The following is a 22,770-nucleotide window of genomic DNA, read 5'->3' on the forward strand; positions in this document are numbered from 1 at the left end:
TATTTGGTTTATGTGTTTATTTAGAACAGCACATTTTTTTGAGCACAACAGGACATCAGGATACTAAGCGGTCAGAAAATATTCAAGTTGGAGATGGAGGGGAGTGGCTTCACTGAGCGTGGACCAGAGCGCCGGCTCCTTGGCCGTAGCCGAACCCTTTGGGGCCGAAGTTCTTGGCGTAGCAAGCTGCAGAAGACGGTAAGAAATGTTGACATGTTTCCTAACCAAGCCCTGCTTTAAATCTGTCAACGGCAATGTGCCTTTTTCTGATCTCTTAAAGAGATGATAGATATCACTGCTGATCAGTGCCAGGCGTCATTTTGACACAGAGCAAACATCCATGTGCTGACGTCTGTGCGTGTCGTCTGCTTAACTAAACCATTGTGAGTCATTGTGGTGAGGGAGAGCAACAATAATGGATGTTTCTACAACGCTGTCTGGACGGGGACCAAGCTGATGGAATCCAGCCAAACCGGCAAAACTAAGGCTGATATGAGGAGAGGAACGTGACGAACACCAAGAGGACCAGATTCTCAGAGGTCAGCAGCTGTAGTCTTACCTTACCGATGATGAATGTAGTTTTCTGCTTCTGCCTACAGCATTTTTGTTTTTACGAGTAAAGTCATGTTGTGAATTAGGATAAACCCACTCTACTAGTTTAGAAAATTGCCTTCAGGAGTCATCTGGTTGTTGCATGAGGATGAGATTATTACAGTAGATTATTCAAAGAAAAAGCAAAGCTACATCAGAATGACTGATGACATCACATTCATTTCTGTCTTACCTTTGCAGTAAATTTCTCCATCTTTCTCGGTCTGAGTGGTCGACTCCAGGCTTTTGCCGCATTTTGCACAGCGGAAACAGTTCTTGTGCCACGGCTACGTAGAGAGAAGCCCAAACAAAGTGACAGTTTAGTTCAATTTCTGCTCACTTTTATTTACATTTGCACAGGAAAGTATGATTATGCTGCCCAGCACATGGGGCAATAAGTTGCGGTTGCCAGTTTGATTACAATACATTCGCATACAGCCATTTATTGATATTGACAAAAGTCATCAACATGGAGTTAAACTTTATTACACTCGCCATTTTCTAATTTTCTTCATGCTAGATTGCCTCAGTTTTCAGATCTTTTATCCTTCAGATTCACAAAAGTCTTGTAAAATGTCCACACACACACACAAAATCAACTTTACAACTCCTTATAGATTTGTAAGGCAGAAGTGATTTTAACAGATTCCAGATGTAGGTTGAAACCTCTACATTCCTCCATTAAAAGCCATAAAGGAAAGTTTCCCAGCAGCCTGGGGCTCCTCTCTGTGTCTTCATTACTCTGGAAATTACAGGTTAGGGTTTCAGCACCAACTTGAAGGCTTTGCTCTCATCTGGAAAACCATTAACGACTCTGCTTCTGGTTACATCATGACCCATAAATCAGCTCTTTAGTGAAGCCACAACCCATCAGCTAGAGGAAATACTTTGGTCTGTCTCTAAATAACAAAAAACATCTTCTCTGCAAACAATTATTATGAGGATTTGTTTATATGGTTCATTAATCTCCTAATGTGTAAGGTGACCTCATCTGTAGTAAATCATCAGAGCACTGACATTGGCAGGTTCATCACTGCTCACCCTGTTGAAACCTTTTCATACTTTGTTATAACAGAGTTTCTGCAGGGTTCACCAACTCAAATGAAAGGCTTCAAGACCTTTGTTTCCACAAAAATGTTCAAACATCATCCATCCAACGGGATCAATTTACACTAACCCATGATGGATGCAAAAAAAAAAAAAAAAAGTTAGCTAGAAGGGATACATCAGCAGCTAGCTACTGGTAGCCTCAACCATCTTGAGACACAGAACGCGATCAAGATGTCTGAATGCAAACGCAAACTTTCTGGTAGAAAATCCTGGAATATACAGGATTAAATGATTCAGTAGTCCTGCCAAGACAGAACTGAAGATCTGTGATCAACATATTTAAGACTAAAATTCATTTAAAAATGTAAGACATTTCAAGACCTTCATTTTTGTTACATGAATTTAAGACTTAAGGATGCATGGAGACCCTGTACATCACAGCTATAAGCTTATATTGATTTATAGGGATTTTAGGTGACGGATCAACACAGAGCTGCTTCTCAGATTTTTCTACTTTTTACAAATAAAAACAGATAAATAATGTCAAAAGTTCAAGGACTCGATGCAATTACAATGCAACTTGTAAGATTGTATTTTGATTTTAAAAGATTAGATGGAAGTTTTCATTCAAAGCTAATGCTAGCAGTTGTGGTGGCCTCACCTTGCCTGCCCCCATGATCTTCTCAGCTGCATAGACCGAGTCTCCACACCGCGCACACTTATCCGACCCGCCAAACTTCTGGGCAAATTTGGACGGGTTGGGGTTGGTTGTAGGTTTGTGAGTCTGGGTCCTACAGGAGGAAAGAAATTGGACGATATTGGAGTAATAAATCCCTTTCAACAGGTTCTTATCGATGTTAAGAATCTGACAATCAGATATTGTTATTTTCCACTTAAATTTGAGGTTTCACCACCTCAAATTTAGGATTTTTTTTTTAAAGTAGTGATAATTTTACACTTAGCCATGATCAGTGCAAAAAAGCTAGCTAGCTACCAAGGGCTTGTTAAAAGTAAACGCCTCAAGTCTTAGAATGTGTCTGAATGGGTCTGAATGCCACTCGGCAAGACAAAAAAAAAAATCCCACAAGAAAAACCACAATGCAAGATTAAAATAGACCTGTCAAGACAAAATGTAAGACCTGTGATAAAGGCTAACTTACTGTTTATGAATTTAAGAAATTTTAGAGCCTTGTTTTAGATATGACTTTTTAAGACTGTAAGGACGCACAGACACCCTGATTGTGACAAAAATGAGAAATAAAGGAATAAACATGTTTTTCCTTTTAAAGAGAAGCATAAACCTGAGTCTTCCCCCACTCTAGGAGCCCTGATCCAGTGTTTATTGAGAGATGACTGAATGAGGGTCTTTGTTGTGAAGGACAGAGGGCAGAGTGAGAACAGGGTTCTTTGGGTTGCATAATCAACTCTTTCATAACTAATCACCTGATATATCGGTGTGTGTGTGTGTGAGGCTGATGTTTGCTGTACATAAAAAAATGATACATATGCTAGCAATGCCATTATGACTGATTCCACGAGAAGCTTGGCTAGTGTTTGAGCAGAACATCAAGTCGGTTGGCATGAGGACATGTCGTCTCAGGCAGCAGCCACATCTAATAAGCATCATTCCACATAACGAGCCACAGAACCCGTCGACCTCGCTGCTCCACTTAGGTCCTGTGACTGCTCATTTACAAAAACTTGGAAACAACGTGGAAAACTGCAAAGAGTCAGGTTGGAGTTGAAAATTGGACTGATTTAGAACGACAAAAAGAGGCCTAGTAACAAAAGCAAACAACAATTCTGTAATCATTCTGCACCGATGGGGCTGGCCAACTTACTCCTCCGGTTTGATTCCCAGCCGCTCGCCTCGGTCCATGTTGAGCGTTCCCGCTCCCTGACCGTAGCCGTAGCCTTTTGGTCCGTATTTCTTCCCGTAGCATGACTTGCAGTAGATCTCCTCGTCGTGGATGGACACCGTGGTGCTGTCTAGACCCTTCCTGCAGACCACTGGGGACACACCCAAAGAAGCAGGGGTCATGAGCTGAAACGTTTCTGATTAGATCATGAAAACGCTTCAAAAACTTAAAAGACTGGTCATTTAGGGGTTTTTTCCTCTCTTTTCTTTAGAATACAAACGTTTCCCTTAATTTGCAGATAAATAAAGTCAGACCAACATTTGCCAAAGATTTTCACTGAACGGCAGGAGGACTCCTTTTCTGGTGAGCATTGTTTCTATGGTGTAAGCATGTCCAATCCCTCCATCTTGTTTGTCTTTGCTCTAATTGGAGGATCTCTGAGGTTTAGGCCCAGTGTTTACTGTTCCTCCTCACTACTGTACAGTCACATCATCAATTTTATGGTCAGAGGCTTCGGCTGTGAGCAAACAGACAATGAGTACAGAGTCATATGAGGGCCCCTCTTTCTACAGTCTGCAAATAAAGACGTCTTTCATGGTGCAAGAGAAACAAAGGGAAGGACTAAAAAGACCTCTACACAAGAGTTTACAAAAAAGATTTAATAAAGCAAGTTCTCTAAACTAGGTGAAAAATAGCTTTGATCATTTTCTTCTCGTCTACAGATACGTGTAATCCTCCTAATCAGGGTTCCTTCAAGGCCAGTTCAAGACGGGGATGAAATCGTTCAGCCGTTCCACAAAAAGAAAAAGTGAACTCAATAACCTGAGCAAAAAAAAAAAAAAAGAAAAAAATCCTGTTGTTGAAGAGGTGAGACAGAGTTCAGCTTCCATGACCATTCATGGCTGTGAAACCAACACACATCTCCCCATATTCCAGATAAACAAATAAATGCAGCAAATTTCCATAACTTATCGGCTTAACACCCGATCAGATGGTGCCATGTGCTGACACACAAGAGTTTAGCCACAACTTTTTAACTTTAATGTATTCACTTCTTCCGACGGTGATGAAGAGTTGGACTCTAGCAGTTTTCTGAGTTTTTATAAGCAGACTTAAGAGGCTAAATAATGAAGTGTGGAGTCTTGTGGGCTTTCCTACGTTGAAACATAAAATTTAAAATGGTAAGTGTGTGGATTTTATTATAATAAAAGTGACTGTACAGCAGTTACAGGGTCATAGATGAAATCTGAGATGTTTAAGGCTATTTAAGATAAGGATGTTAACTGTGTGTAAATTCACCATGACAAGTGAAAACATGAAAAAAATAAATAAGTGAAACTTAATGTAGCCAAGTCATTCCTGTGAAACAAATTTAAAATAGAAAATTTACAAAAAAACATTCAGAAATGTTTTTCCCATAAGATTTCTGACATCTCAGATTTACAAAGTTTGAAAAGTCAAAAACCTGCTAGGAAAAAAAAATTGTAGGAGTCGAACATTTAACATATTTTTAAATTCTGAAATGTCCCAGGTTTTTTTTTTTCCTTCAGAAAATCAAAATTTGAGTTTTTTTCTAGGAATTTTTTTGACTTTTCAAAGTCAGAAATTCTCTTCTTTTGCTATAAATCCTCTGAGGTTTAGCTGAAGTTTCACTCCACCTTTTGCAATTGGCAAGACTTTGCTTCAAGTTTCAACTTGCTTGGCGTGGCGAGTTCACACACTTAACACATCCTTATCTTTTAAACTTCTCAGATTTTATCTATGACCTCATAAACACTGTAATATCCTTTTGCTACGTGACGGTACGACTTATTTACTCTCCTCTCCCCCCCCCCATTCACACGAACGCTGAGCGGAGCTCTCATAAAACCTCCCTCTCCCCATTGTGTGTTTTCCAGATGTACTTACTGCAGAGAAAACAGCATTTATGGAAGCTCTTCCCGTCACACTGCACCTCCTCGGCGTGGTAGACCGTCCCGTGGCACGCCGAGCACTTGTTGCCTCCTCCCCAGTTGGGCATTGTGCGTCTTTCTATGGAAAGATGGAGAGATTGTGAGCGTCCTGCTTTGACATGCCCTGCAACAAAAGGCCGTTCTGCATTCTGACACTGCACTGGCCCCCCTCCATAAAAGCCTGCGGTTACTGCGCTAACGGTCCATCATTTGAGGCATCAACCCCAAATCATGGCCGCATCTGCCACACGGAGGAAAATAAAAACAAAGCTGTGCAAACAGGGTCAACCCAAACAAGAGGGCAGACTAATACCCAGAGGAATGTTCGCGAGGCGCCATGCCTCAGGCGGCAGCGGCTCTGGGATCAGCGGATGACGGAGTCCGAGTGAGAAGCTACACTCTTTTCAGGCTTTGTAGATTCACTCCTGTTCGACGGATGAAAATATGACAGTTATGTGAACTCTGACCTACTAAAAAGTAACAGGAGAGAAGACAAGCAGTTGGTGATTACAGGGTGGCTACATATTTTTTCTGACTTTTTTTTTTGGCAGCATTTTCTTTATTAGCCTTTGTTTGCAATATTTCAATGTGGAAGCTGCAAGGATGGATGGATGTAGAGCATTTTAAAAGGAAGATGGTGAATAAAGTCTGAAAAGGTAGATTCTTTTTATACTTTTTCCCCCCCTGGAAGAGATTGGAGGATGGATATGACTCTTTAAAGAATGGAATAGGTCATTTAATATCGAAATATGAATACATCTCCCACACAAATTGAATGGAAGATGGCCAGATAAAAACATCTCTAATAGAATGAGAAATTTAAGTATTCTCCCATAATCCCTTTTGTTTAAAAAAAAAAAAAAACAGATGAATGAATAATGAACAAAGTTGCGGATGGGATAAAGTGGGTTACAGTCCGAAAATACATTTTTCCGTTTCCTTTTTTAGATACTTATCCAGGTTTGCGTAAGGTGCACGTTCACTGAAACGGGCCAATAGGAAGTAAAGGTTGGCTGTATTAAGGTTTAAAGTGGGAAAGTTGATCCCGCTTTCTCTAATTATTCCCAATAAGGGAACCTGAAACAGCCTGTGGACAATTAGTGGATATTAACGATGTTTTCCAGAACCAACACCAACAGAACTCGAGCATTGTGGAAGAGTAAAATGTTCATTTAAACACTGCAATTGAGCTTTAAGAAATGTATTATGTGCCTTATATTTAGGCTGAGCGAAAAAAAAATCTACGACTAACTGAGTTATATCCACTAAAAAAAAAAAAAAATCAACATTGCGTCACTCAGCAAATGCAGCTGGAAAGCAGCCCCCGCACCTAGCTAAATATTACCTTCAATACTATAAACACAAGCATGGTAACTTTATCATTAGGAGTGTTCTAGTTGACAGAAAACTAAAATTAAATTGTAGTTACCAATTAAAAGGTAGTCCTGGTTCCGGAGGTTAGAAAAGCTTAGCCGCTGCTGCTGCACGTTAAACCTGAATGCAGACGCTTCCCCGGAGGTTCCAGACTGTTAACTGCGAAGGCGAACTGCCACATATTCCACATTTCTACTGTTTCACCGGGGGGGAGGAGCTTCACGGAGGAGTGAGCTCAGCACTTGGGGAGAAACACTTACTGTCAGCTCTGACGCAGCGGGCGGAGCGCACCTGACGGAGCAGCCTCATCACCACCGGCGGAGTGTGACGCAACGGTACGAGGCAGCGCCGAGCCCTGGGTTCGGCATAAAAACTGACACAACATGGCGTTTTAACATGTAATACCACAGTTTCTCTGTAATTTAGTATGTTCCTAGGAGTATTTCAAGCAATTATTTCTTACAACTGAATCAAATTTCGTGAAAATGAAATGAGAATACTACAATTCAGTTAAATAAAATAAAAAAATTTATAAACATTGCTTTGATCCAAAAGTAAAAATAAATGTCGTAACTCGTCTATCATTCGAGTATCTTCAACGAGTCGGTATTGATGTTCTTAGCCTGGACACTTTTATGTAAATTTATATTTTTCAATTGGTCATATGCAGATATGAGATATATATAAGATCAAAATGTCAAAGTTATTTACTTAAATGTGGAAATTTGGATAAAATTATCTAATTTGAATACTGGCCAAAAAAATGTCAATACGTTTTTTGTGTGTGTAATGGATAAACACATAATGCTCTTAAATTTATTTGAATCTTTTTAAGAAAAACATTTTTTTCGTTGAGAAATTTAAAGCTGGATTATGTTATAAAGCAACATCCAAAGCTCTGAACCTAGCTTAAATTCTCCATTTGCAGTATAAAATCCTCCAGACATATTTTGGTCCTCCACTAAGTTCTGATAAAAACTGGTTGCTGCTTGTTGGCTGAATGGAATGTTAGAATGAAAACACACGGGTAACACAAAACTAAAAAAAAAACAAAAAACATCACACATTTTATTAAAACGAAGCTTGTAAAATGCATCGAAGAAAAACCGGTACACTCCCAGAACCACAGAGAGCAGCGCTACAGTGAGAGAGCAACACAGAAACCCACATTCTGCTCATGAACACTTTAAATGGCTATTTAGGAATATTAATAACTGACATTAACCTGTAAAATGGAGACCCACACACCCACTGGTTAGAGTGGTGTGTCTAAGTCCTGAATAAGCACCAGGTTTTCTGCTGGGCTGACTGGAAGCAAGACCAACCAGAGAAACAGTGGTTAAAGACGACATTCTTTTCTCAGCTGTCAACATCCAACACAGGTATCTGTACGGCTGCTGGATATGTGAGAACAAAGATTAAAAACACATAAGATCGATTCCCCTGTACGTCTGTTACAGTACTCTGATATAAATACATTTCATTCAGTACCAGTATTGTAGTACCTGAGAGCATCGTCACATTTCGTTCTTAGTATTAGCGCTGGGCTTTTGAGGTTTACCCTGAAAATAAAATAAGTAACATCCTCCTCCTGAAGAGGAATATCAACTTGAAAGGCTGTAAACATTTAAGGCTTTAGTGATTTGTACAGAAATGTCTAAAACGAGGTCGTTCCTACCACTAACCGAGAGCAGATTTCCTATTACACCTTCTTCATGTAACACAATACAAAGGGGGCCAGCTAAAGATCTCTTTAAAATTAGATGCATATTACGTATAAATGTTTAGTGCTAAAAGAAAAGCTAAGTGTCCCATTACAGCTTCTGTAATTAACATATATTAGCTAAAGTATAAATACTAGTTGGGCTTTAATACATAAAACAGGAAGAATTAGGTAGCTTGATCGTGTATGGGAGGGAATCTTAAGGCTGAATAAAAATTAAAAAAAAAACAAAAAAAAAAAAACAGCAGTTACCAACCCCCACCACGAGAGGGCAGTAGATTGGCAATACTGCTTGGCTAATTTACCGTGAAATGTCCTGGAATCTAACCTCGAGGCATATTTGATCTGCTAATATCTTCAGAGTGATACATAGTAAAAAAATAAACATCAGTCTTTTCTTTTTGCTAAAACATTTCTTCTCTCTTTTGTTTCCAGGAAACGTGAGCACCAAAAGCTTTCGTTCATGTTTCCCCACTTTAGAGTGGCTGCCTAAACGCAAACTCTCCCTTCATGGCGCCGCGGAGTGGCCGACGTCCAGTCTCCTCTGTGCGGAGCCTCTTTTCCGAGCGGCTGGCACAGCACTCACTACACTTCCCAGAGTTCCTGGGGTCTGGAAGAACGCTTTGGAAGAGGACGCTGTGGTTTCCTTGGGGGTATGTGGAGTCTGTGAAAAGAGAGCGGAAGAAAGATGTGAGCGGAGGTTTGAGTGTTATTTATTAAGTTCAACTGTCAAAAAATACTAGCGATAATTTGGCCTGTTAATTAATTCATAAAAGTCACGGTTTCAAACTAAATTAGCAAACTAAATATTTATTTTCAAACCAAATACATACTGAGCAAGCTAAAAATTTAGCTTGGAGCTAAAAGTTTAGCTCCATATCAAACTTGCCTCCAAGTCAAGTATTTAGTTAGGAGCAAGATAGTTGGATAGATAGATAATTAGATACTTAGAGCTGTGACATTTATTAAAATGTGATAAATATGACTTTGAGAAGTTAGTTCCAATTTTATTTGTCCTCTGACAGGCTAAATAATCCAAGTTATTTTTGACTGTGTAACTTTTCAAATAGAACCCATGAAGGTGTGTACGTAAAGCTATAAGTGGTTTGGTTGGACCAGACCCAAACAGAACGTTTTGACCAACAAACAAAATGTAACATGCAGCACAAACATGAAGCATGGTTGTGGCAGCATCAGAATTTGGTACGAGTGAATTTGAAGATGGAAGCAGAAGAAAGAGAAAGACAGAGGGCAATAGCTGGTCCATACCGAAGGTTCTGGTGTGCTAACGCCGACGTTCTGTCTGGGCCCTGAGGGAGAGCGCGGCGTCCCCGCTGCCGACACGCGGTGTCTGCTCTGTTCCGGAGTGACCGGCGATGGAAGATGCTGCAAGCTGACTTCTGATGCCTCCATTACGCTATGAGGCGCCGTCCCCACCATAAAGGCGGTGGGGGACATCATGGTGGGCAGACTGAAACGCAGACCGCTGGGATTATCGGACGTTTGCTGTTGCTGTACGCCGCCAGCCACCAGGGGGTAGTGAGAGAGCGCAGCAGACGGAACCAGGACGTAGGGCAGAGCCATGGTGGGCACACTGCTGGGAGGGAGAGACAGGCTGGCTGCAGGCTGTCCAGCAGGGATAAGGAAGTTGAAGTTGTTTAATCCTGAGTAAGAGACACAGAGAAGAAAGGAGATTATAGTTTCTTTATTCTTATAAGTTTATATTTTTAATGCCTGCTTTCTGAGTGTGGCATGTTTTACCTGCACTGTTGGGGACGTAGAGGTAGTGTGATGGCTGTGTGTTCTCCCCAATGCTGTGGCCAGCACGACTCTCTGTGGCCCTCTGCTGGCCAGAGGGGCACGTTACAGCAGAAGTGTTGTCGGTCTCTGAGAACATTGCTGCGTCTCTTTGACACTGAGCTCCAGTCTGTGCAGAAACAAAAACAGAGATTTAGGATGAGACTTTAATAAACACAGGGTTTCTGCAGGATTCACCAATTCAAAATAAAGACTTTTAAAAACCTTTTCAAGACCATTAGGAATGAAATTTAAGACCCCTATAACGTCAGAAATGTACACAAAAAAGGACCTTAACCCCTGTAGTTCCAAGAGTTTTTGCACAGAATGAATGTAGCATTGTATGGGTTGGAAACAGAAGTGATCCAATGCCAAAGACGGACGTCGTCCAGCTAACTGGCTCTTTTGACTAGCCATCTTTTTTTAGCCTAGCTAGTTTTTCGCCTACCTTTGTTTCCACTGCAGGAACCATAACCAATGGTTCCTGCTAATAAATGTCATGCAGAAAGTTTACCAGTAACTTCAACCGCCTCAAGTCACAAAATACACAAAGAAGCGACTTCAACGTTTGTCTGACAGAAAAGTCCCACAAGAAAAAAAAGAGTACATAGAATATATAAGATTAAGTAGTCCTGCTACCACAAAATGTAAGACCTGTGATTAGCATATTGTTTTTTTTAATTAAATTTAAGATATTTTAATTCATTTTAGATGCATGAATTGAAGACTTTTTAAGGATGCACGGAGCAGAGAGCTCTACAGGATTGAACCAAAACGCCACAAACTGTCCCCTCACCTTTTCAGACGTCTCTGAACCAGATCTGCTCTTCTTTTTCAACACCGCCTCCCCCTCCTCACTTTCACCGGACTCTCTTTTCCTCTTCCCCTCGTCCTCAAGCTCCGTCTTGGCTGACCTCTGACCTTTAGGGGCCCATTCTTGCTGCTCCGGCGGCTTATAGAGCACGACGACGGAGGGGTGTGAGAGGCTGGGCAGGTAGGCCAGGCAGTGTGGGGAGGGGATGAGGAGGTGCTCTGGGCAGGGCTGCGTGGCCACAACAGTGGGGTGCGTGGAGCCCGGAGACAGGGAGCTGCTGGTGGTGTGTGTGAGCTGGGCGTACAGCGGCATGCCGAGGCAACTGCTGGACAGAGACGACTGTATGTTTAAAATGGCCTAGTCAAAGTCCAAAATCAAAACCCCATTGGGAATTAGTTTAATTTTCCTTCTGCTTTACTCTTTCCCGTTGGTTCGTCTCATAAAATCTCAACAACAAAAAAAGAAAAGCATTGAACTCTGGTTGTAGAGCAGCAAAAATGTGACAAAAAATGAAATATTACAAATTCTTTTACAAGGTGCTCTTAAAACGTTTAAGAATGTTTTAGTATGAACTCACTCTGTGCTGCCCCCACACTGCAGCTGACCCACGGAGCTGTTGGTCATGGTCTTTCTTGAGTAATCCAAAGATTGATTCTGGATACCTGCAGCGTGCAGAATATCTAATTTAATTGCATGTTCTGAGCTAAAAATAATAATAAAAAAAATCAGTCAAAGCTAGCATCCTCGTGTGATTGGTACCTGCTGGGTGGTGGCGCGGGCTGCTGGGGGCGGAGCTGACCTGCCTCTGCACACCGGCTGCAGCAGGTGTGATGGTGAAGGAGGAATGGCGGGCCATCTTGGCTTTCCTCAAGTCCTCGTTGGCTGCGGCTTCGCTCTGTGTGACATCCACGGTGCTTCCTGTTCAAAAAATAAAAATAAAGACATGCAATGGTACTGAAATTTAGGTAAAGCTATGGATAATGCATGTCTGATGCAGATGCACCAATCAGAATGTTGTGGTGATTGTTTTTTTAAGCTTGGTTCTGATTTATCTGGGAGAGCTATGATGTTTGAGCAAAAGCTTGCAAAGCAGTTTTACTATTCTAAAATAAAGGCTAAGTAATTATAGGGTTCATATTTCATGATAGCTTAACTATATGTTAGTTATAATGGCATGGTTAGCATTACTAAAACTATGTGAATTCATTCGAGAATGTAAATCCTTAACTCTGCATTGTGTTTCTTCATAAAAAGATCTACTTTGCTGCACTATGTTTAGCCTTCCTGTTAGACGTAAACTGATAAAATGGCCCGATTTCTTCAACTTTGGGAGATCAGCCGATACTTAAGAAACCAATCTTATCTAACCGATCTTGCCGACCTCAGCAAAAGTCTTAAATTCAACCCGACAAACCCACCCACAAGGTCACATCTGCACATGGGCGGCTAACAACAGAAACTCCACTGTAGTCACCAACTTAGGGACTGTGCTATATTAGCTATATTTATAGCTACATTTAGCAACCTTTCAGGCAAAATAAAATTGTTATTGGCCAGATCTTTTTGAAGATCAGTGATTGGCCAGAAAACTGCAATCGGTACGCCCCTACTTCCTGTTATCTGTTAGTTTTGCTCTCTTTCACCTGCATGAACCGCAGACATGCTTGAAAATGTCACAGGAAACGGTTTGTTTTGCTGCATGCCTTTATAACTAAAAGTAGCTAATTTTGAGTCCTCTTCACTTAGTAACAACGTCCACACTTGAGTGTTATTGTGAGTGCAACCAGGTTTGATTAGCTTTTTCATTTTACAACCACTCAAGCTTAAAATAAGCTGATTCCATTCAGCAGATCTTTTCTTCCACTTTTCCTTCAGTAAAATCCAGATGATCAGATATTTTCTGGCTGTATTTGAGCTTTGTGTCTGAGTTTCTCTTTAACTCTTACCCATATTTCCAGAGCTGCTGAATTTCACGGGCCCCAGCCACTTGAAGGCCGGCTTCCTGGCTCGTTCCTCTCTGACATGAACCTTCCTGATGAGCTCCAGGCTGGTCAGCACATTGGCGATGTCGTACAGACGCCGCACCTTGGCTAAACGGGTAAAAAAACATGAAACATTTCTGCACTGCATTCCGATTTTGGACCCAAACAGTGTGTCGCGTTGTGGTCCTTTCTTACTTTTGTACTTGCTGTGGCTCGAGGAGTCCTGGCTCTCCTCGATGAGGACTTTGGCCGCCGCGTCCAGGGTAACGGTTTGAGTTTTGGACACCAGGAAGAGCATGACAAACTTCTGGCTCATGATGCGCAGAGATTTGTCCTTTCTGTTGCCCGCAGCTGTAGAACGAAGCAGATTGAAGTTCACACACAGGCTATTTGAGAAGAGGAAATTTAAATTAATCAACAAATGCCAAAAACATTGGTATTTCTCTCATTGTCTTTTTGTTTTTATACCATTTCCTGAATCTCCATCTCCTCCATCTTCCTCCCGGCTCAGTCCGGACCTCCTGGCGTCGGCGGGCAGGTCCATCTGCAGATGGTAGCCCTGCTCCCGGCCCCTCCGCTGCAGCACCTCCAGCGTGCTCCACAGTCGCTGTCGGCCATACCAGGTGTAGCTGTTCTTGGCCATCCGGCCCACGATGGTCAGCGACTCCAGGACGTTGACGATGTCGTAGATCCGTCGGCGCTCCACTCCTGACAGGCGCAGAGGAATTTATGAAATTTGGCCCTGGGTTGTAAAAAGGTAAAGCTGCTCTCCTGATCGCTTTCATGCACTTACCCAGATTGGTTGCGACCTCATCCAGTGAGATCCATATGGGGCTGTGGGCTGGTGGGTCATCGGGGTAAAGAGCCAGGAACTTCTGGCAAAGCAGACCCAGGCTCTTCTCCTTCCTGCTCGGCTTCTTCTCTGTATCATCCTCCTCAAAAGCCCCTTCAAACTATAGAAAAACACCAAAATATAAGAAGACTCCATAATTGTTTTCCATCCCTTAATATGTCATGTTTATTAAGTTTTAGTTAACTGCCAATCTTTCCGGGGTCCAAATACCTGAGTTGGGTCTTCTACCTCTGCATCCTCCACCGCTGGTTCTGAGTCTACCACCTGGTCCTTGTCGTTCTCTATTGGTCTGAACAGAACCTTCTTCATCTCCCTGTCTCTGATGTCCGGGCTGGCGGCGCTGATGAGCACCTTCAGGTTGGCCGTGGGCGACCACGGCTCGGCCAGGCCCCCACACTTGATGGGAGTGATGTGGGCCAGGTCGGAGGTCGACGCCTTCCGGCTCACCAGGAAAACGGGAACGCTGGACTCTGACGGTTTCAGCGGGGTGGACCTCCTCCTCTCTAAACACACGTTTTCCTTCAACAGAGAACGGTCGGTGAGAATCGGGAATGTTTGTACTTGTTGCGTGTTTGCGTAAACTCAAAGTTGGATTGAAACAGTTCTGCATCTGATTTTACTAGATGCAGTTGACTAGGCGCAGTAAAAAGAACATCCAAGCCCACCTTTTCCCCTTGGCTCCCATCTTCTTTAGGAAGAGAGAAACTTTTTCCCACACTTGTGAGGTTTTTCAGTGCCAGGCATTCCACCTCCATTTGTAATACCTGTCAAAAAAGTAACAGTGCTCAGACGTGAATTCACAAAACAAAATTTAGTTGTAGTTTATTAGCTATGAAACAGCCTTATTTTTTTCAAATTCAAAAATACTTTGTTAATCAGAGAGAAATTACACTTCTTCATAGAGATTCAGATGGCTGTGGGCAAGAGAAATAAATAAATGCTGCCATAAATACTAGTTATATTGTTCATCCCTGGTTTATACCTACAACTTTAACACTTCAAATGCGAAGCATATTGGATAGTGATCTTGGAGTTCAGCAACTTCTGGGTCTCCCCCTCAACTCACATGTGATTTAATGCACAGAGCTCAGCTCTCATGTCTGAGAATAAATAAAAGGAATGCTTTATCATATTTCTGAGTGAGGAATTTAGAACATTCAATCTCCAAGTTGAAAGAAAAGGCGTCAAAAAAATCCAGCTACTGACTTGATCGTCCCTCATGTGATATCATGACCCAACTGAATGCAAACCAGAAATAGCACTTCTGTATGCTTTTGAAAACTTTTTGTCTTGGCAAATCCTCCAAATATGACCCATACTTCGTTACCCATCTATTTTATTGCCAGTGTACATGGGTTAGTAATAAAGAATCACACCGCGGAAGAGTAGCTTTAATGTCAGGCTACACGTCCAGAAGAATTTGGCGCAAACATCTGGTAACTAGCGGGCTAACAGCAAGCTAATTCGCTCCCTTATTAACATGTTCTAAGCTTACCCTGCTGAGATATAACCTGTGCCATATGATAAGAGACTTAATGTGTTGTTACACTGCAACAAATCAAAGTTTAATCCGATCAGAAACGTAACTTATACCGCTAACGCTATTAACCAGAAAAGGGCCAGTTCGGCTAAATTAATCCCAATTACTTTCACTACATGAGCTACCAATGAACTAAAAATACATTATTTGTGACTTACACATAGTAAAAGAGATAAAAAATAACTTTAACTGTAAACTTAGCTGAAGGTATTAGGTCAGTGGAGCAGCATACCATGACACAGATAACAGGAAACCACTGGAAGAAATGCACAATTATTCACCTTTTTGTGACCGTTGAAATTAATGATGTATTCCGATGTGGGTCACAGTCTTGTCACTGCGTTAGTTGCTTCAGCCAAACATAGCCGCTTCTTTCCCTCTTTAAAATTAGCGGGCAACTCCTAACCGCTTATGTGTGCCCTGCGTGTCAACCAGAGAGCGGACACTGTGTACTACTGCCCCGCTTGAACAGCAACACCCGCTCAAGCTTGTTTTCTGGCGCTCTGAAGCAGCTGGATTGCTCCAGCCAATCGGAAACCGCGTTGGTTGGTGTCGTCACCGGGCTCCAGCCAATCAAAAGCACTGCTCTCTGAGCTTCCTAGGGAATAAGAGGCTGAACGACCACGCCTTTGATTTTGGTGGCGGGGTAGCCGGCGCGCTCATTTCAAGATAGGTTTTGGGGGAAAAAAACGACGTCTCACTCTGTACATGTTTTCGCACCCTGCTTCCTAACTTACGATGTCGTCGAAGATCCCATTTATACAAAAAACGCAAGATGCGTTTTTTTGTGTGGAAACGGGATCTTCAGCAATATTTTTTTTGATCTTTTTTATGATCTTGTTTATGATGAGCTATGAAACTCATCAAAAATATTGGAAACAAAAAAGTATTATAACGTAAATAATTGTTGAATACTGTGAGTAATGTTTAATTTTTTTCGTTGAGATGGCAACAAAAACACTACCAACACTCCAAATCATGTCGTACTATTAAATACTTTCTTCGTGGTTATTACCTTTATTAATTAGGGGATATTTGTCCGATAAAAAATAACCATTTTGTACACATATAATTTGGACGCCAGGGCTTTGAAAAGAGTAACTCATCGTCCTTACCAACGATCTTTGCTCTTCTACATATAGTTTTGGGTTGCACCGCTGTTTCTTTCCAACTCCCACAGAGACGCATAGCCTACAAAAGCCGCCAATAACGCTTTTAACTAATCGACTAGACGTTTGTCTCTGCTTTGGGATGTAATTAATGTCTGAAACTGAAAGACAGATGGAAGTGAGAGCTGCCAGGTGGGGGTTTACAAGAATGGCGCTGCCAATACCTGGACCATAGCGCGAAAAGTTTCAGCGGGAGAGAAACCACAGGTCCCGCTCTACATGCAAATAAATGTGGGAGAGAACGCGAACCCCTATAGTTTGCATAATATCCACTTCATATGCCATATTCGAGCGCTTTGACTATGACTGTGGACGGAAAAAACTTTGAATGTATTGTTTCCTAAAATATCTTACACAACTTCACTTCTTTCTTGAACCACTGCACTGCATTGCAGTATAAATTCTCTGTTCCCTCTTTTTTCACACTACATAACCAAATGACCTGTCCCTGCTAGAGATAGATGGATGGATAGATGAATGAATGTTGAGAGCGATTAGAGTACGGGGTGTCAGTTCAAATGCATTTACTTCAGGTTGACTTGAAAAAGAAATGTAGTGTTCATGTATTTCTTGGTTTAAAGTGTCAGAAAGGCAGCCAGTGTTTCTGCCAAGTGCACGGCCTTTTGTTCTTTCTCTGACTCATTACTGAAGAGCATCAGGTGAAGCTGATGGGAACAGGTTCAGACATGTTTGGAAATGTTGGTGTAGGTGAAAAACTAAATCCCAGATCACACTCACACCTAGAGGACTTAGACTTTGACATTTTTACATTATTTCCTTACCAATAACTTTTTTTTTTTTTTTACTTAAATGTACATTTTTACAAATCTGGCAAGTCAACAAGTATGCAATACCCTTTAAATAGTGAATGGATCAGGGTGATGCCAATTTGCCCTAATCTTCAACTTCCTGCACAGATTATCTATTACATTCAAGTTGGGGCTCTGGGTGACACTTAAATGCTATAAAATATAAACAATGCCACACTCACTGATTTCTTCTATTTTCAATTTCTTTTTTCTCTTACATGGCATATATCACCAAAAAAAAAGTAATATCACACAAATATATAGCCTATATATAGCCTATGCATGATGATTTTATTAAGGGAATAAAATCAAACTATTATGTCATAAACCTTATTCGTTCATAAATTAAAATTTCATGGTAATTAAATTTATTTCTCTTTGTAAAAAAATTAATCAATTCTGAAGTGATGCAAAAGGAAAATAATAAACATTACTTTGCTCTTTTGCTAGTAGAAAAAAAAATATTTGTCTTATATAAAAGTAACATGTATTTTGACCATTGCATGAATATTTAGCATATTTAGAAAATAGACTCGTTTAAACAACAACAACAAAAAATCATAAACATGAATTCTTCTGATGGATATCCAGTGTTGGACTTGGATGCATATTTAAGACTTAAAATATGTGGCAACAAGTTAGACTCTTTGAAATGTGGCAAAAATAATAATAATCATGAAGAAACAATGCTAGATCAGTAAAGCTGTGCTTGGTGCTCCAGTCAACCCAGAGCATTTTTTTCCCCCTTGTTGATAAAACCATCACATTGTAGAGGAATAATTAAGTACAACAAGTACAGCAACAGCTACCCTGCTAAATTTTCAGAAAAGGAACAAACGTTCCCCCCTCCTTAAATCTCCTGATATACTTCCAAAACCAGTCGGCACAAAAACACGATAAAGATACTTGCTTTAAAAGTACGAAGTAAATGAGACACAATGAGTTGGTGATTCTTTTACAATTAAACCTCTTATACAGAAGATTAAAAAGTAAGAATATTTGGGACCTACTTTTCAGATAGTGTGTAGGGAGCAAACTTAGCAAGAGGGAAATGGCAAAGAAAAGTCTGAAGTTAGAGGTATCTTTAGTTCAAGAGCTGAAAGATATATAGCAATTTTACTCAAAGCTAAAGAAACTCAGAGGAAAATCAGCAAATCTATAATTATGAAACCGATGACACCTTCAGGAAACTTATGTTGAAACTGGCCACAAGTTTCTTTATTCTGCCATTATCTCTAATCATGGCATTTCCTTTTGGGTGACATAGCTCTTTTCTGCAGTTTTCACTTAACAACTGCAGCAGATTTTATGGTCGGTGTGAGACGGCCGGCGCTGAGCATCAAGCAATGGAAGGCACTTATGGGAACTTAGATCCTGAAGAATCCGTTTACCAAACTTCTACATGTAATGACAGCGGTAAGAATGAAATAACAGAAATACATTGTGTATTTTATCATAATTTTATTATTATTATTATTATTTTAAGTTAATATTAATAATATGAATTTTGCTTGCTAAGGTTCAAGCAGCTCCAAGGTGAGACTTTACCTAGAAGTAATTATATTTTTGGGAATCCTGAATGTTTTGCTGCTGGCTGGACTCATCGCCCTCGGCGTACACTGTGAGTTTTCTTCTAGTTGTCTTAAATATGGGAAGAGTAAACTGCTGCAGTGATACTAATGTCATCAGCCCCCTCTGAAATCAGATTAACTAAATATCAGGGTTTTAAAGGACAAAGCCTAGTGAAAGTAAGTATTACATGTGTTTGGTTTTGGTTTTTCCACTTTGGTCCAGATCGCAGCAGCATCATTGCCGTTCCTTTCTTTAAACTGCACAACAGTTTGCAGGCACAGGCTTGAACATGACCACAATTACTAAACTGTTTTATACGTTTCAAGTGAAAATAAGATGATTCTTCTTTTCACAAACATGTTTGTTGGTATATTTCAGCTCGTTACCTGGCAGCATATCTTTCCAACAACCCGACCAACGATACCAATGACAACCCGTGTGCCACTCTCAAAGCTGACCTCACCGAAATGGTTAAAAAGCTGCCAGTGTCTGGAGGTTTGTCAAAATAGCAAAAAATTGTATTGAAATCAGTAAAATTAATATTTTAGATTGTTGGACAGCTTAGGTTTTTGTTTGCGTGGGTCCCCCCCCCAATCCAACGGAATACAAAAACTATAAACACTGTTGTAACTCTTTTTGCCACTCGTATCTAAAGATATAGCGGAGCTGCCACGGTCAAACAATCTGACTTCTACTTCAAATGTCGTGATACTAACTTGACTGCAGCTATATTGCTTGGCAATGAGCATTTTAATAATGATGATAATGATAATGTTTGAAATATTGAATTGTGACGACCCCAAAACAGGCAGGCAAGTGAAGGAAAAAACAGAGAGGCCCGATTTCGAGGCATTAAATATCCAAGTCAGATCTGAGTTAAATCATGTTTGACATATTCAGTATTTTTCTACCAACTGAAGGTAACAGTGACAGTAACTTGATTGTGCAATAATTAAGTTACTGTTGTGCTATTAGCGCTTCTGTAGTTAGACAACAAAATGTAATCTTTCATCTTGGCGCATTTGTCCAGTGGTGAAAAGAAATTCAAGGTTGAGAAATTAGGTTTAACAAAGTCAGCATGACTTTCTATTAGTCTGGGGTATAAACATGACATGACATGTCTGTTACTTCTATCCACTTGCCACCAAATAAGCAAGACTAGAAGACTGGTTTAGGAGTCATCAGTGTCAACTGTTAGAAAAATGTAACAAAGTGATTAGTGAAAGCTGGAAATGTGCTTATTTTATCCTTTAAATCACTTTGGAGGAAATCCGACCTTCTCTTTACGGCGTTATGTAGAAATCATTTTTATTTCCTGTGGCAACCATTCAACTGTGGACCTGGCACCACTTTGTTAATCTGTAGATTATAATTAGATTGTTATTATCTAGAATTATCTTGTTGTAAAATCAGAATAAACTGACCGTAGAGCTTACGTGTGCTCGGTTCTAAAAACGATACACAAGCAAAAACCATCAGAGACGGTGATAACTATTTAGTTTAAAAACCCTACGCATTGGTCGACCCCTTGCCTGTTTGGTCCAGTAAACCTCGGGTTGGTTTAGAACTGCCTGGCTGTTCCCAGCCTCTACGGCCGTGGAGTGAAGCCAAAGGCCTGACTTGGGCCTCTCAAACATCCTGCCTTGTTCAAAAGGTGAGAGAGGCTTTTTGCTTTGCTATCAGGAGGTCATGACGCTGTGAAGGTTTGGCAGAAAATGACGTTAAAGGCAAGTTTATGCACAAAAATGTGTTTTATGCATTTATTTTATGATTTGGTTCTTCGCGACAGGTTGGAACTGCAGCGCTGCTCCACAGCAGTTTCCTGCAGCCCAGATCGATGCTGACCGGGGGATGGTTGTGATGACAGACAAAAACTCCAGCGCCTTCTTCTTGAGTGGATCATGTTGGTCCAAACTGGGCTCTGTGCCTCTTAAGCATGTCTCAGTGGGACCTGCAGGGATCTGGGGAGTCGACCAGCAGAACAAAGTCTATAAATTTGTAGCCAGTGATTTCATTCCTACTCGTGGTGAGTATTATGTTTCAGAGACAGATTTTACAGGTTAGGCCTGGTTCCCATTTTCATTTTTTTTTTTTTTTGTGATGCTGTTCTTTGTGTCTTCAGGTCTGGAGTTAAAGCAGGTAGATGCAGGAGGACAAGGTCAGGTAGTAGGAGTTGCTAAGGGCGACACCATCGACTGCCTGACTGCCAACAAAGCCTCATCCATAAAGGAGATCATAAACTGGACCAGTGGTATAGCTGGTTTTCTAATTTATATCAGTTGTGCTCCAACTGGATGCTGGGGAGTGAACGCACAACAATCAATCTTCTTCACGGTAAACTCGTGTCTTCGAGCTCTTTCTGTAACTCCTATTATAATATTCACCAATGTTCTTGTTGCTACCTTTGTTTACTTTGACAGCAAATCTCAAACTCCTGCGTCAAGCCTGGAAACTGGATCCAGGTGGATGGAGAGGCAGTAAATGTTGAAGTTGGGAGTGACGGAAATGTCTTTGTTGTAAATCGACTTGGACTGCTCTACGAAAGGTAAACCCTCCAATATGTTTGTGTTCCAAATGTGGAAAGTACAGAGATGATTTACTTTAAAGCAGCCACTAAAAAGCACCTTCCCCTTCCCAGAACTGGCATCTCTGATCAAGTTCCACAGGGCACAGGTTGGAAGAAAATTGAAATGTCTGTGAAGATCAAACACGCCAGCTACGATCTGGGGTATATGTGGCTTGTGACTGAGGAAGGTTTCATTGTGAAATGCACCAAGTAACCAGGTGGAAGTCCTCAATTGAAACTTTTCTATTTTCATGACTTCTGTGGTTCAGTCCTGTGTGTGCTTTATCATCAGAATACACAGGATGTATGGTGATGTTTAGGCCCAGGCTTAAACAGGAGCCTGGGCCTCCTGTTTAACTATAGTGGGAGGTTTGTAATGCTGTGTTGTAACGCCTCAATATGTAATAGTGTAATCAATTCTGGCTTCAATATGTAATGAAACATATTTACAACCACATTATGTAAAATGCAAAATGTAGTAAAATCTTTGAGCACATATTGTAATAGTTTCTGCTGCATCATGCATGATTACAAAATGTAGGGGTCGCTTTTTTTTTTTTTTTAAATAATAACGTAATAATGTGGTAAGTTATGCAATAAAGTTCGACAAACCTTGTTTTCATCCTGATCAACATTCTTCTAATAGAAGTCAAATTGCATTGCCTTTGTATTTGCATTTTTGAAACTTTAAAACAATTAAAGTGTCATAAAACAGCATGGATGTTTGATTCTTGAGACTAATCTTCGTGTTATTTTCCCCACCTGGAAAATATAAAAGCTATGCTCTTTAACACCAAACACAGCCCCTACTTTTTTTCACAGACTCCTTTGACTCTGTACTTTTCTTCTCACTTTGCAAAGTTTTAATAAATTTGTTACATCTTCTTGTCCAGGTTCTTGTTAGAGTATTTTTTTCCCCCCATGACAGCTCTGAAAACTTGTCTATTAGTGCGCTAGTGTCTCAATGTGATGGTGTGACGCTTGCAGTCTTTGATGATCTGAGATGTAAGTCGGCTTGTAGGGATCTTTTTATTTGAAAGATCCTCATGTATAGTTGAGGATCACCAGCAGTAGCTGGTGACCAACTCACCAATCCTCCACCACCCAGAAGAATCAGCC

The 22,770-nt window shown here is 40.8% G+C and overlaps 3 protein-coding genes and 2 long non-coding RNA genes across 6 annotated transcripts; 2 read left to right on the forward strand and 3 right to left on the reverse strand.

Moving 5' to 3' along the window:
* Positions 1 to 2: 2 nt before the first annotated feature.
* csrp2 (cysteine and glycine-rich protein 2) lies at positions 3 to 5,525 on the reverse strand. The gene is made up of 5 exons (XM_081603811.1): positions 5,409 to 5,525; positions 3,483 to 3,651; positions 2,303 to 2,432; positions 785 to 878; positions 3 to 186 (listed from the first exon to the last, which is right to left on the reverse strand). Exons 1-5 carry the CDS (start codon positions 5,518 to 5,520, stop codon positions 110 to 112), a joined length of 582 nt encoding a protein of 193 aa, XP_081459937.1. The 5' UTR covers positions 5,521 to 5,525; the 3' UTR covers positions 3 to 109.
* On the reverse strand, positions 911 to 2,296 carry LOC103459617 (uncharacterized). The gene is made up of 2 exons (XR_532781.2): positions 1,817 to 2,296; positions 911 to 1,333 (listed from the first exon to the last, which is right to left on the reverse strand). It is a non-coding gene; the product is annotated as an uncharacterized LOC103459617 (long non-coding RNA).
* Positions 5,526 to 5,528: 3 nt separating the features above from the next.
* Positions 5,529 to 14,412, forward strand: LOC145550146 (uncharacterized). Its single transcript, XR_014086010.1, has 5 exons — positions 5,529 to 6,108; positions 8,985 to 9,202; positions 13,119 to 13,258; positions 13,654 to 13,899; positions 14,293 to 14,412. It is a non-coding gene; the product is annotated as an uncharacterized LOC145550146 (long non-coding RNA).
* On the reverse strand, positions 7,868 to 14,750 carry e2f7 (E2F transcription factor 7). Of its 2 annotated transcripts, none has more exons than XM_017302701.2 (12): positions 14,661 to 14,750; positions 14,206 to 14,514; positions 13,936 to 14,095; positions 13,611 to 13,850; positions 13,338 to 13,493; positions 13,107 to 13,250; positions 11,920 to 12,078; positions 11,738 to 11,822; positions 11,143 to 11,482; positions 10,311 to 10,476; positions 9,819 to 10,213; positions 7,868 to 9,213 (listed from the first exon to the last, which is right to left on the reverse strand). In XM_017302701.2, the coding sequence occupies exons 1-12, from the start codon at positions 14,748 to 14,750 to the stop codon at positions 9,058 to 9,060; spliced, it is 2,400 nt and encodes a 799-aa protein (XP_017158190.2). In that variant the 3' UTR covers positions 7,868 to 9,057. The 2 variants fall into 2 exon arrangements, with proteins under 2 accessions (XP_017158190.2, XP_008399571.2); XM_008401349.3 differs by having other exon boundaries at positions 11,143 to 11,485.
* Positions 14,751 to 16,366: 1,616 nt separating this feature from the next.
* LOC103459615 (uncharacterized) lies at positions 16,367 to 22,204 on the forward strand. The gene is made up of 7 exons (XM_017302706.2): positions 16,367 to 18,929; positions 19,033 to 19,134; positions 19,464 to 19,580; positions 20,875 to 21,111; positions 21,208 to 21,419; positions 21,506 to 21,630; positions 21,724 to 22,204. Exons 1-7 carry the CDS (start codon positions 18,860 to 18,862, stop codon positions 21,863 to 21,865), a joined length of 1,005 nt encoding a protein of 334 aa, XP_017158195.2. The 5' UTR covers positions 16,367 to 18,859; the 3' UTR covers positions 21,866 to 22,204.
* The last annotated feature ends 566 nt before the right edge of the window (positions 22,205 to 22,770 follow it).

The sequence above is a fragment of the Poecilia reticulata genome, chromosome 23 (genome assembly GCF_904066995.2).
Source record: "Poecilia reticulata chromosome 23, P_reticulata-male-v2, whole genome shotgun sequence".
NCBI classification, from domain to species: Eukaryota; Metazoa; Chordata; class Actinopteri; order Cyprinodontiformes; family Poeciliidae; genus Poecilia; species Poecilia reticulata.